At 43.0% G+C, this 15,484-nt stretch overlaps 1 protein-coding gene across 1 annotated transcript in view; it reads right to left on the bottom strand.

Moving 5' to 3' along the window:
• Positions 1-15,484, bottom strand: part of OTOG (otogelin) — a 1,187,449-nt gene that overhangs the window by 914,726 nt on the left and 257,239 nt on the right. Inside the window, exon 9 of the mRNA XM_086954148.1 lies at positions 7,618-7,727. Within this exon, the coding sequence (XP_086810274.1) occupies positions 7,618-7,727 (110 nt within the window). The remainder of the gene's footprint in view (positions 1-7,617; positions 7,728-15,484) is intronic.

Here is a 15,484-nt window from a genome sequence, read left to right as displayed (position 1 = left end):
TACAGCATTTCAACGTAGAGAGAAAATCCTACGATGCAGCATGTGCGATCATTAAATGTGGTTGGCTGTGCGGTAAAATCAAACCGAAAATAACAAAAACTGAATCAGTAAAGTACTGTTCGGCTCAAAGAACTGAAATCAGATGTTTAAAGATGGCGCTCGAAAATGCAGAACGCGAATTCCCCACACTTATAGTGTGTGATTCTCATTTTTGCGTCAATTCTTACAACAATAAACTGCAGAGTTGGATCAAAAACGACTACAAAGATGGCACAGGTGCCACAATAAAGCATAAATTGCTCTGGAACGAGGTAGCTCTTTTAAGTAAAGAACTACAAAAGACTCACGTGATTCACGCACAGAGTCTTCAACGTGATGGCGTTCACGTTGTAGGGAATTCATTGGCTAATACAGCCACCGCGGAAGCAACTAACCCGGCTTCCGTAGCCGCAAAAAAGCGTACAGATAAATACATAGACGGGGAAACCATGCTGGCAGTAAAAACGACCGTAAAAGGCGACTGTGCAGCACTACCCGTAAACTATCCACTCAATTATGCATACATAATCGATGCAAACTCCGTTCCTTTTGCTCGAATCCCTGGAGTGGGGGATAGAGTAATTCCAAACATGAACAGGAGAATATTTTTAATAGCAGACGCACATATGGGTTTGGGTCTGAGACACCAAACAATTAAGGTTTCTCTGACTGAATTACAATCAGTATACTGGTGGCCGGGAATGAGTGTAGAACACCAAATATATGCAAACAACTGTGAAAACTGCAATAGGGATCGCAGTAGCGAACCTTGCTACCGGCTACCAGTCAGAAAGAGCGTAACGCTGCCTGCACCCCAACCTGCGTCCTATTAATTAGTTAAGACGAAAAGCACTTTTTAAAAATGAGTCCCCCAGCACTCGGCTGATGCCTAGAACTGTTATAAAAGATTTGCGAGTCTTTATCGGCACATACGCAATTACCACGTTCCATTCTGACCAGGGTCCTGCTTTCAGCTCTCGAGCCTATAAGGAGGCCATGGCCAGCATGGGAATTGGGTTGCGGTATTCTTGTCCGTCGCATCCCGAAGGGAATAGTGTGGTAGAAAGAAAAAAACGTGACATAAAGCAATCTATAACAGCGAAGGTATTAGGTTCAGGCGCTGGGTGGGTCAAACATTTAATAAGTGTCCAGACTAGTCTTAACAACATGCCAAGAAATTCTCTAAAAGGTTTCAGCCCATACGAACTATTGTTCGGAATTAGAATGAACGTTCAGGACCTCGATAGTCAGATGTCAGTGGTACAAGAAGAAAAAAAGAACTTTGATGTAAAAGACCGTTTGGCTGTTTTACAGGAACTGAATGAAACAAGAAAATCATTAAGCAACATAAAGTTAAAGCAACAGCCAAGTACCACTGACGAGGCACCACCCGCAACAGCCCCAGCAAGGCCTGTCTGGATTCCAAAGATTGGGGATCTAGTCAGAGAAAAGATCGCGGTTAAGAAGGAATTTGGGCCTTCTTACAGAAAAGCAGTACCTGTCTTAGCAGTCACCGGAACAAGATCAGTTGTGCTACCGCCCCTTGCTGGTAAAAAGGAGAACAGAGTCGTGTCTATCGATCTGGTAAAACCACAAGCATGTGGCCTATAATCAACAGTAGGCCCAGTGGGCTCCCAAGAAACAACAGAATACCCAAACTTGCAACAATCCAAGAGGTTCACATGAAAGACTAATCACATTCGATCAGCCTGCAGTGCACAATGAAGGACTATGCAATAATGCCATGGAACTCGTGCCTCTTGAAACACAGATTGAAACAGTTCGTCAAAAAACAACACCAGTCTACAATAATGTGGCATCAGAAAGTGCTACCGAGAGACAGATTGAAAGAACAATCCCATCAATTGACAGAACTGCCTCTGGTTATTTCATCAACTTCGACAACTTCTCTGAAGATCAAAACGATCCCGAAGTGATGCCAGAAACAAAAAAGTGTTTTAAAGTAAAAGCAACGGAACTCTTTCATCAACTGAAGAAAATCTACCTTGTTTCCCCTTGGCTAGAGTTCTGGTTCGGTCTAGGTGTATTTTTCCTCCTGCTTTGGCTCATCATGGTACTGTGTTTGGGAAAATTAATTGAAGGAAAATATATTACAATGGACACAGCAAGTCAGAACATCAACCTAGTCCTGAAACCACACAGATCATCCCACGTGAAGAAAAGAGAACTGTCAACAGTAAATGTCACAGCATTTCCAATACCTGGTGGGGTAGTATGGGAGAAAACAGACTATGAGATATATGGTCCGGTCGAAATCCTGAAGTATCCTCATCAACTAAAGGTTTCCTTAAGTGACTTTGTGACACCAAGTACATTCTCTGATGATTGGGACTTTAACAGTATTAATGACATGATGTCTGATTTAGTAATGTCAGCTAGATTCACAGATCATGATTATTTACAAGGTTCATCTAGTTATGAGCAATTATTCTGTTACACCCACTATGGGGATCATTACTTGCATAAATCTGCACAGCCTAGAAATGTTTTTATGTATAATCAATGGGAACATTGTTCTACACCACCTAAAAGCAGTTCTAAAGCATTCTTTGAGAGATTTAAATACTTCTCAGGGTTTAACACCAGTGATGCAGAAACGTTTTATTATAAACTGTTAGAGAAAACAGGAATGAAAACAATGCTGACAAATTCTAAATTGATATATTCAGAAGCATTTTATGACAAAATGATGACATTTGGTTTTGATTATTGGAAAAATAATATTGAAACGAAAACAATTTGGGGTACAAAAGATTGGCAGGTGCAAGGCATTGAAGCACTATTTAGAACCTGCATGATACCAGAACAAATGTTATTTTTAAATGACACTATACACCAAACATCTTGTCTTGGCCTAGCTAAGAACAAAGAACTTAAAACACCGTCTATACCAAAGCCAATAGCTGAGAATGCAACCACAGATATTGAGTTAGACGTGTCACAAATTTTACATTTCAACAGAACACATCCTGATTGGAAAAAGTGGTTAATCTGGCCTACAGACACAAATAGCTGTCAAGATAGATTCCTGAATAAAACACAGGGTTTCAAAATGACCAGATTAGACTCTAGATACTCCCAGAGACAACATCCAGGGATTATAACAACATACAGTGTAGGGAAACTCTGCCTAGAATGGCTAACTACATCCACACTGGCTGAAATTAAGCAACACTTGTCTTTATTAAAAGATGGTGCTGATTTGCGCGATTTCATTCTTGGACCACGCAAACAGCGTCAAAAGCGTTTTATAGCGACCAGTATCTATGCTGCTTACAACGAGGCTTGGAAAGTAAAGCAAATTGAAACTGCTGAAAAGATACGAGAAATTGATCGTATTAATTTGGAGAAATCACTTTCTGTGGTAGACAATGGGTTAACGACTCTGTCTTCCAGAATATATTCTTTGGACAATATTGTATCCTCTGCCTTTGATGTGATAGACAGAGATTTGCTGATGTTACAACATGGCCAGTCTCAGTTACGCTCTATTATAGAACTAGGCTGGACGCTGCAAAATCTTCGTTCAGGCTATGTGCCTTGGCGTTTAATCAACACAACGTCATTATTTTCCAGTTTTAACCTTACTGATAAACAGATCAGTTTGGCACAGAAAGGAGCAGACTATACAATCCTGAGCATCGAAAGACTCGAGAGATTACCATTGACAATGTCAGAGAGTCCTGTCATTGAATGGATAATACACGGAATTATCACAATTCCGATAACAACTTTCCGCTTTAAAAAGTGCCTTGAGTACATACCTGCTGGCCAGTATGAACAATTGGGTAAAGGATATGTAAAATCCATATGGAAATTACCATACACTCATTCTTGCTATAGTGACAGCGACAAAAATGTATTTCTTAGTGGTGAGAATTGTAAACATTCACTAAGCGGTATACTTTTGTGTCAGGGTATTAATTTACACGGAGCATGTGATGGGAATTCAAACAACCTTTCATGCCACCAGCTAGTCACACCTGCAACTCAGATAGAGCCCTTCTTTATGCAACTCGCAAACGGGAGTTACATTCTTAGAACGGATCACAGGTGTTGTGGCCTCGCGCCAGGGACAAGTTATCTAGTACAAGTTACGTCCATGGTCAAATGCTGTATGCAAGCATTGTTCCCGAGCGGGCCTCCAGACATAGTGACTCCCCTCTGGCCTCGTCTGAATCTCTATTCTATACGAATTGATACATTAAGCAAAATGAAATCTGTGCTTTTACAGACAACAGTGCCTATAACGTCATCTAAAGAGACGTATGATCTTCTAGTCGCAGGGACGGCTACTGAAGTCCATGACCTTTTATCAACAAATTGCCCCGTGCATTTCGTAGAAATGTGCAGCCAACTCCTTAACATGTCTAGTGCAACAAGCATCCCAGGCATATTTAAGACAGTCTTTGTGGGACTGCTAACACCCTTCCAGGCAATTTTGGGAATCTTTCCTAATTTTGTGCACTCCATTTTTGGCGGCATACCACTATTTTTGGGACTCGTTGCAGGGATTCTATTTTTGACCCTCCTGCTTCGTTATGGCAAGCCTCGGCTCAGACATAGCTCCCATGGGAATGGAAGAGACAATCCTAGCAATGCGCTACAGGGACAGGATAACTGACGTCCTCGGATTGGCCAGGCTGAGAGATCTAAACATGACCTGGTTCCTTTCATTCAGACCAATATGGCAAAATTGCATTTTACCTGTGCTACGGTGTATGCTTTGCGGCGATGAATGCGTGTTGGACATCTGTCTTTCACTTCCATCAGCAATACCAATGGACGTCGATACTTTGCTCAGTCCAATAACGGCTCACGCATTGTGTTGTCCCCAGCGGCTACCAATCCTGATGACGGCATTTGTGGAGACTCCTGTACTACAGCCAAGTGGTAACAGTGGAGCGAGTGACAAAAGCAACATCACCCAGGTACAACGTTCTGTGAGCATTCCTGCCTTCGATGACAGCAATCATTCTCACACCTGCCAAGTTACAGCGCTATCTAATTTGGTTGAACTATCACCTGATTTTGTAGACCAATTCTTTGCGAGCCTGTCTGATACGATGTTCTCACCCACAGAGAAACAATAACTTTTAGAAGCTTTCCGACACACAGCGTTCTCATGAACTCTGAATTCGGCCTTCAGTTTTGATCAACAAAAACTGCCACGAGCTTTGGAAATCTATTTTCTTTGAATTGGACAATTTTTCTAATATTGACCCTTTTTTGGCACAAACAATTCTTTGCTTAACGTAGAAACTATTCTTAGAGAACAGAAGCTTCACACTTCTATTTCTAAACACATCTAGAGACATAACAACATAACACCAGCCTCTAGCACACATGTTATTACAATGCATTCTTATGTGATGATTTATCTCGCATTTCTTCTGTCAGAGATACTTCATGTGTAATTCTTTATGCATAATCGTTCATTGATTTCATATGCAATATTTTTGAATGATTACTATGCTTTTAAAAAAACGTACAGTACCTAAATTCCATGTATTACAAGTACGCCTGTTTCGAATGCATTTATGTATTTTGGGGTGGGCAATGTTACACATGCATCTAATTGCTTAGTTTTAGTAATTTTGATGGACATTACCCGTGGAGTGGGTGTTGCGTGCTTATCTAGGTTCCTGATCGATACTGTTACCTTATGCCCCTATTCGTCTATAAATCCATTTATTCCCTATATTGGCATAACCGTTCAAGTGCGATTTTCTGAAAAGTCATCTCTGGCCTCACACGAACAGAGCCACATTCCAGCATGACTCTCTGCTACTTCCTTTGCGACCAATTAGTGCAATGACAGAGCAGCAGTCACTATCTGATATTCCTAGATAACACTCCGAGTTCTTCAACAAGATAAAAACTTAGCAAACCTGGAAATCCCCGCTTGCTATGTTTTGATTAGTAATGGAACTCTAATGAGCAACTGATAACTGTCACTTCCTAGTGACATCTTTAATTGACGTCTTATGTCCAGCAAACTTGCGTCAAACCCGGCACCTGTCAGGTATAAATATTACCAACGTTGCCTTAAGCAATGTGAGCTGTAAGCAATGAGCGAGAGCTACTGTTGCTGATGCTGGCTGCCTGCATGACCCTGTGTTGGTAAAAACTAGCACTCTGTCGCTGCAGCCTGCTATCCTGTGGTGGTGAAGCTGCTGATTACCATTATCGCCGCTACAGCGTGAACTATGGTGCAGTACGCTTGAGGAGCTGAGCAGCCGTCCTCTGCGAAGACATCCAGCCCAGCTGCCCGCGGACGCTGTCCCCCGCCTCCTTCCTCGACGCGCTGAAGAGAAGCCGCTGCCTTTCTCGTGCAGAGAAATCCAGTCCCGGCGCTTCCGGTTTACCCTCGCGGGTGACTGGGATATCGAGAGAGACCCCTGAAGGAGATACCAATCCTCCATCATTCTATTCAGAGGTATGGTGTTGACTAAACCCTTAGACGAGAATTCTTGAAACAAACCTTGGCAAAACCAACTTAACTTAAGCTACTTACTTACTCCCCTTCTCACGTGTTAGGCTTAGGTCAGGCACACTGGGGTAGGCTTAGTTAGGAGCACCAGTTGAGTATGTTAGCCTAATGTATATATGACTGTATATATGTTTTATTACTTTTAACCATTGTATGGCTAAGAAACCATATCAATGCTTTTACAGTTCTATTTCGCAATACTTATCTTACTGTACGTACTTTTTATAATAACAGTTATTGCAATTGTGGCAATACATTTCTCTTGTACGAGAAGAAAGACTGTTCAATAAATGTTAACCTTTATTGATACACGCCCGTCTCTCTATTCTCTACATACCGTGAAAGTAAACTGCACTAGACTGACTGAGTGAAATCTGTGTCTATTGTTTCACACGACCCTAGAGATTGACTCTTGATCTGAGGAGCAAAGTTGTCATGTTGCACGGTTGTTGGAAAACTGAATCCCTTCTTGTCTGTGCCAAGGAAGCTGATCACTTCCTATGCAGAGAAGAAAGTTTCCAGTGACCTCTGAGCTAGTTGGTAACACAACCCAATTAAGTTTAGCATAGTCAGTGGAGGCCTGGAATATCCGCAGTTCCACGTCGATACTACTGTTTATGTTATTCCAATGCGCAGGGCCTAGTGGGAAACTAGGAACTACACTACAATCTTATCTGATCTCAATCCACCTAACACTACTAATTGATTACCAGAAATTCTAGATTAAAGTATTCACAACTCATATTGATCAATTTGCCACATTAAGGTATCAATGTATGTAAATTTTCAAATAGGGAACACTCAAATGTTTATGTGCAATTTATTGATGATATGTGTCAACTGGGAATGCAGTCAAAATATAGCTAGCACAACTATATCGGGCGTGCTGCTATGCCTGGATGAGAACTGCAGAACAGTAGAACAATTACAACGTTTAAAAGGAAGTAATACTGTTTTCATGAGCAACGCTTTTCTTCACCTAGTGAAATAAACTCCAATGTGTGATAATAGACAATTTGTTTTGCTTCACTTTGTGAAACAATATCTGAACACATAATACATACCACACTGTTGAACCTGTCTTCTCCACCAGTGAAGTGGACTTCCTGCTTGGGCACAGGCCCTTGCATATTCAGTTAAAGCTCGACACCATGTATGATCGTCAGTGCCAGACCTAATAAATATAAAAATATGCATTGTTTAGCATATTGCCTATTTAAATGATTAGAATGAGCATACAATTCATAAACACATTATGAAGCAACCAGTCAAAAAGGCAACACATTTGGAAATGCACTTATGTGGTGAATCAATTTCTGTATGGGTTGGAAAGTAGGCTTCTACTGTATTTGTTCTGTCATATTATACAGTATTTGAAGATTCATATCACGCTTCATACACCTTTGTGGGTGTCAAAGCATCTTTCCAGATGGAGACCAAGCGTCACTGTATAGAACTGTGATGTTCACTACAAAGTGCCTATGTGGGAAGCATTTTGGTGTAGAGCATGTATGACCACCTAAGTGGTTTTATCTTGTCTGGGGGTAATGCACTTAACGGTGGAAAGGAAGTATGAGTGATTGACGTGCAGTTTTAGTATTGCAATAGAATGGCGAGTGCACTGCAGCGGCAGATTTATTGCCATTTTTTCTATAGCGGTTACTGCTGTAAAGTGTCCTCTTTGAGATCTTTTGACGGTGTGAATAGGTATAGGCTTGGGTGATGAGGAACAGAAGCCAATACCCGCCTGGATGGCTTGTTGTGGTAAAGTCATTCTTCTTAGAATAGTATTAAAGGCAAGTAATAATTAGATAGTTATGCTATCTGTTGGATGGAATACGTTAGAATCCTCCAAATCAGCAGCTGTCAGATCACCTCATCAAAGAGTGTTTTCTTAACTGCCATCATATGCTTAGAATAGAGTGGACTAATAGAAACAGTCTGTCTAATATAAGAATGTTTGTTTGAAATCAATGTAATGGAATCATGTTGCAGTGGATGACATATCCTGCAGGGTAAGAATTGGTTGGGCTTCTACTGTGCAATTTATTTGGGGAAAAGTGCCTGCTATCCACTGACAGGGATTCCAGTCCTTTATGGGATAATACAAATGGGAAACATCCCTTACAACACAGCCATTACAACACACTACCTTTACAACACAACTGTTACAATGTAACTGCCTTTACAATGCATGTCATTACAAAGCATGCCATTAGAACGCATGTCTCTACACCGCATGCCATTACAACGCATTCCATTACAACACATGCCATTACAACACATTATAAGGTGGGTAATGGATTTTGTTTTGTGTTAGGGTGGGTATGGGTTTTGTGGGTACATGGGAATAGTAATTTTACCCCTACACTATCCAACACTTTCCCTACTGTTGCACTCACTGGAGTGGGAATAGTAATTTTTATCCCTACACTATTTAACACTTACCCTACTGTTACACTCACTGGAGTGGGAATAGCAATTTTCACCCTATACTATCCAACACTTACCCTAAAAGTATTGTGTGTTGTAATGGTATGGATTGTAATGGTATGCATTGTAATGGATTGCGATGTAATGGTAGTTTAAAAAAATGTGTTGTAATGGCATGCATTGTAAAATCATGCGATGTAATGGTAGCTGCGATGTAAAAACTGTGTTGTAAAAGCATGCACTGTAATTGTTTGCGTTTTAACAACATATATATTTAACATAAAGCCTTCTGGTAGTAATGGTTACAAATTGCACATCCGAAACGCCAATTTTGGGGTCAAAATAACCAAGTTACACATATGTAGGTTGGACAGAACACAGTGCTTTCATGGTATCCTCTACCCTTCCACCAAAAAGTTCACTTTGATTGTGGGCCCATTACTATTGACAATGGCACTGAAGCTTATGTGACATGTAGTCCACGTAGTTGTATAGAAGAGTCGTCTCTGACTGGTTCAGTAGTGACTTGTCTATTGATAAAGTGTCCTGAGTGTTCACAGAAGTCTTGATTGGAAATTCCTACACACACAAGCTGGCATCCAACACGTTTTTCAACTGAATGCAACTTTTTTAAGGCTTGGTCCATTTTAATAAAACAAAAATTGTATCCTCAGCTGTCTAAGGAATCCATAATATTAAGTTTCGAAAGATGTAGTATTCTTATACGGACACCTAGTAAATTGGTAATATCCACAGTATAGATGAGTTGTGTATCCTGAAAGGTAAACTGGAGTAGGTAAGTGAGTTGATAGTTCATATAAAATATTAGTAGTAGCTCGAAAAAATATTGTGATTGCATCACTAATTGGATCTTCCACTATGAGCAAAGGAAAGTTTACTGAAGACATACCACAATAAGCTAGTGCTAAGATAAAGACATTTTATGTATGAACCTCTCGTCCACTGTGAAAAGTATGCAACATTACATGACGCCATGTGTTGAGAAATTTAGAATATGTTTAGTAGTGTGGAATATACGAACTATGCATATTGTATCTGTTTTATTTAAATTAGCCCAAATCTGGTCCTATGGAAGTATGAATTTCTAACATTTACTCAATTACTGCCCGGTGGGAGACAGCACTATCAGGACTGATAAATGTGCATAGTAAAATATCCACAGGCTACAAACTTACATGAAGTGTACCATCACAATCAAATATATCATTACAACACAAAAATGCATGTCTGCAGCACATACTGTATGTCTAAGAAGAGTGTAGTTTGCTTTTAATGGGATTTGTTTGTAGTGCTGACACATTTTAACCTTCTAGATAGCAAACAAGTGATGGGTAGGATGCTTGAATTAATTCCAGCTACTTGTAATCACTCTGGGCCACATTCCAGTCCATTGTTTTGCATAATAGAGGGTGTTCCTTTGCTTTCAGTAATGGAAAAATATCAACATGAATGTTTTGAAATGCATGAAACCTAGTTCACCATTTGACAGTTTTGGTGATGGCTTGGCACCCAATCAAGCCCTACCACATTCAACCTTATCTGTTCTCTCTTATAAAAACTCCTTGCTTGAAAAAAAACCTGAGATTGCCTACGATGTGCTCCAATAAAGAGGTGCTCTGAGGGATGCATTGGAGGTGGAAGGGCCCCTGTGTGCTATTAGGTCCCTGTGCACCCCGGGAATTCTCGCACACCAGCGACAAGATTATCAGCACTGAAAACATCCTAGGAATGAGGAGTGGCCCCTGTAAAGCCATGTGTCCTATAGCACTGACACCGACAGAAACCCCTAAAAGAGTCCTTTCAAGTGCTGTTTAGACTTAAATGAATTAATAAGTAAAGTCTTCTCTAATAATACAGTAGGATTTTAAGTCACAATTCAGAAAATGCCACTTTTATAAAGTTGGAATTTTCTTGTCCCAACTATTTGAGCCACTGTCTTGGGTCACATGACTGTAAATGGCTCTGTTGTTTGGGATTGTGTATTCCTCCCAAACAGTGACACAAAGGGGACTAGGTGTGGACAGGATGGGCCATCCTGCCACCATGGCTGCTGGCGCAGTTGTGCCCAGTCCTAGTTACATTTCAGAGAGCTTTCCTCCAGCACACAGAAAGGACTCTGACACCAGCCTTTTGTCATCCCAGACTTCTTGGAGCCTTGACAGTAGAAGAGGAAGACTGTTACAGAACCAGAGTTGGTGGCAGCATAGGGATTCCCCCCACATCAAAGGCTGACACCAGTTATAAATATTTGACCTTCCGTGCCACTCATCAGTACACTCCTGGGCCTGTGGAAATTACAAAAGGTCTGCCCTGCCACCAGAGGACTGACCTGCTGCTACTAGAGGGCTGCCCTGCTGTTTGAGGACTGACTTGTTGTCTGAGAAGGAAGACAAGACTTGCTTACCTTCCTCCCAGCCTAACCTGAGTGACTTCAAGTGTCAGTTTGGGCTTCAGGGGTAGAACACGCTCCAGAGGGCTCCCTGCAACTGCCTACCTGACCTGCTTCAACTGGACCTGCCGGAAGAGTGCTGGTGACCGCTGCCTGGAGTCTTGGTCACCAACAGGTGTCCCCTAGGTCTTAGACTCTTGGCTGGCATCAGAGTGTACTTGTCCCTGCCTAACTGTGAGTCCTACCAAATCCAACGTTGCATGATGCAACCAGACACAGGATCTCCCATGGCAGCACCTGACAGCTACTGATCGGTAGCTTCATTGGAATTGATGCAGAACAAACCATGACCTTGCCTAAACCTAAATTGGTTTGGGATTTCTGTTGTGCTGCATTTTCACTTTATTACTGTTCATGTGCTGCATAAATACTTTACACATTGTCTCTAAGTTAAGAGTGACGACTTTGTGCAAAGCTACCGGATGGTGAACCACAAGTTAATTTAGTGTCTTTTTGTGGTTCACCCTGATAAGGATTGTGGTTGTTGCCTGAGTAGGTCTCCCACCCTCCTTAACCAATAACCTGATTTCTTACATTACACAATATACATGTGATGATACAAGATTTTATTTTGAAAATCATAGTATATGACATGTTTACTTATTAAAGACGCGATTCGATCCAGTGACACATGAAACCAAAACAAGTGTAGTAGAAGCTATGTAAAAGCGTACTTTAAAATGTAAGATGAGGGGCTTGGCTTGCCGTGACGCAAGTTTCCCGCAGCATATAGTAGTGCCGCTGAGCTGAGCCTGCCAATCCCCCTTTCTATCCGACAATCATCAGGAGCAAGGACTACAGTAATGGAAGATGAAAGCAGCACAACTTCCTGAGGTTAGCGATACCTCGTCAAGCTGAGACAGGCCCGTAACAGAGCAACAGCCATGGAGAGAATGGCCCAGAAGCAGCGGCCTTGCATGGAGTGACTCAGAGCCAAGAGGCGGGGCCAGCCTGACCGAACGCACAGGAGAACATCCGAGAGTCCCATTGGGCCTAGCACAATACAGCCTAAAGGAAGGGTGTGGCTGGTGTAACTGTGGTGCAAGTCTGGGACGACGAGCCGGCTGCAGTGGGATGCAGACAGCAGGTCCCACAGCAGGCTACTGAGCCAGCGGGTGCCACAGAAGACGGACCCAAACCTGATGGAGAGGGTGAGGAAGACAAAAGTCCCAGGCAGGTGTGAAAGAATAAGGCTGTGAGGACATACCCAAAGCTGCCTAGAAACACCCCTAGAACACAGTGCGGTTGATATTGTAAGTGCTGTGATTGACGTAATGGGACAGGCGTACATCATGGCTCCATGGTGTGCTGTATGAGAGGCCTGCCATACACTCAGTGACATAACTATGTACCTCACATAGGAGATAAGGAAGTGAGACTCTACAACAGCATGCAGAGTGAGGTCTACCTTCTGGAGGATAACTAACTTATACCTGGGAACCACCAGCTCCTGGGGCAGACAAGGTTAACATGTGTCTCCATAATAACAAGGGACTAGACTACACTCTGCTCTGAGAGAAACTCAGAACATATAATAATTATAGGGCGCCACAGCTAAATGAGGAGCGCAGGGTTGCTGAGGAGACAGAGAGGGGGTCGCTGGGGAGCTCAAGCCGGGAACCCCAACAGGACATAAGAAATATGGAACCTACCTGGGCAGGAGGCGGGGAACATTGTCTGGAGTCTTCCTAAGCCTCTTCTTTCGAAAAGTGCTTCTGAATTAGTGGCAATAAACATCCACGCCCAGAATAGTCGATCCTTGATGGGAGGCAACAGGCCATGGAGCAGACAATCGATGAAACTAGATAAATATACACTTCCGAGGGAATCAGGGTGAGACATGTGGCAGAGACTGAACCGGACCCTGGGCCACCCTCCCCCTCGGTGGTTGTGGAACCAACACTGCAAGATGTAATGGTGGCCCTATAGGGAGTGTGAACGGATCTCGCTGGGAGAATTGACTCCGTGACTTTAGAGGTCTTGCTGCCAGGAGCTGACTTCCGAAACCAGGGCACCCGAGTAAAGGAAGTTGAGGAAGTCATGAACAACCTATTAGTTGACACAAAGGCGCCGCAGAAGAAAGTACAAGACCTGCCCGCTACCACCAAAGTGCTGTAGGCCAAGCTAGAAGACCAGGATGGCCGCCCCACCACCATAATGCTTGCATTATTGGTGTCCCAGAGAGGGTGGAGGGTCAAGCGATAGACCTGTATGTGGAGGATATCATTCTAAAGTCACTCCAACCCAGGGGTCTGTCTAATTGTTTCTCAGTGGAACAAGCCCACAGAGTCCGGGGCACGTGGCCAAGACCAAAGGCCCCTCCAAGGCCCATTATCACCCAGATGTTCAACTATCAAGAGAGGTATGTGATCCTCCAAGCTGCCCAAAGTGCCCCACTGCTCAAAGTAGACAACACAGTTGTCACCTTTTTCCCCGACTTTACCATAAAGGTGCAGCAAGCTAGCCAAACATTTCTGGAGGTCAAAAAAACCTCTGAGCAAAAGAGATTAAATATTCTATGCTCTTCCCGTCAACAGTCTGTTTGATGACAGAGGGGAAAGTGTGGAGGTTCCCTGCCCCAGAGGAGTCATGGGACTGGCTGGATGGGTGGTTAACTGTGGGAAAACAGCAAGGCACACCCAGAGACAATGGTGTGACGCCAGGAAATGTGACTGAAACGCGATGGACGCCAACCGCGTGCCCCCTCAACAAACTGGTTCACCAGCAAATTAGGAGGACTGAAATTAACAGTTGAAACAGGGTCGGGTGGGAGTGCGCCAAAGGGACGACTCATAAAGTGCTGCAGAAGTGACACAAATCCGAACTTCAAGAGAAGGAAGGTCGGGAAGACACTGGATGTACAGATAAGAATATGGGCTAAACATTCCTCTCCTAACTAATGCACTCAGCCTCATTTAGTAAAATGAGCTTGTACACTGTTTAACAGATAGGAGAGGGTTGGGGGACATGGGCCGGCGGGAACATCTATGGCTTACGCCCGCTCGATGTTTGGTGATTTAGTTCTTGGGCGACAGGCGCGCTGCAAATTTGGTGGGTGGTAAGTTTTAGACCCACTGTGCAGGGTAGCAGGGAGGGGGGAGTTCTATGGCTTTGGGTATAAAGTTTGTATGTTAGGAGATGTTACTCCTTTACACAACAGATGTTCAGAGTTGACACACATTGGAAGCAGGGATGAGGAACCGACAAAGGTCAAGAACACATCTCAATGCAGTCGAAAAGGGCAAAAGAGAATCAAATAGGACCACAGTTAGATGAATCTGACAACTTCACAGACCTTTAACACACACCCATGGACTGCAACTACTCAAACTACCCCAGACAGACGCGCAATGAGAATCATGACCTGGAACGTGAATGGACTTGGTAACAAGATAAAACATACAATGGCGATTCAATATATCCGACGAAAAGAACCAGATATAGTTCTACTGCAGGAGACACACTTGATAGGTAGCACCTGCAGAGCGCTAAACAGGTTTGGATATAAACCTAATGGGCATGCCCCGTTTACAACAGCGTCACGGGTGGAGATACTTGTTAAAGCAACTGAGTCCTTTGTGCCTAGAAGGATATGGCAGGACCGCTTAGGCAGATATGTTGCATTTAATGGGGTGTGGGAGGGGAAAGACCTCAACTTGTGCACAGTTTATGTACCACTTATGCAACCACAATGCCTGAACTAAGTACACTGCTCCTAGAACTCCCACAAGGAATGCTAATACTGGGAGGAGCCTGGAATGCAGTAATGGACCCAGATATAGACAGGATATCAAAATCAGAGAGAGAGATAGGTACAGACGCCCTGAGGACATTTGCTGCTGCTTTGGGGTTAGTTGATCTTTGGCGTGAACACAATCCCTCGGCGGAGCAGTGCAACTTTTTCTCTGCACCACACAGGGGATTCTCCTGACTGGACTACTTACTGCTGGAATCCACTGAGGCAGGTAACTTCACAGGGGCTATACAGAGAGCAAGGGGTACATCTGACAAAATCACCAGTAGGGCCT

This window comes from Lissotriton vulgaris, chromosome 2_1, assembly GCF_964263255.1.
Source record: "Lissotriton vulgaris chromosome 2_1, aLisVul1.2, whole genome shotgun sequence".
Taxonomy (NCBI): Eukaryota; Metazoa; Chordata; class Amphibia; order Caudata; family Salamandridae; genus Lissotriton; species Lissotriton vulgaris.
This window is presented reverse-complemented; position numbering and strand designations above follow the sequence as displayed.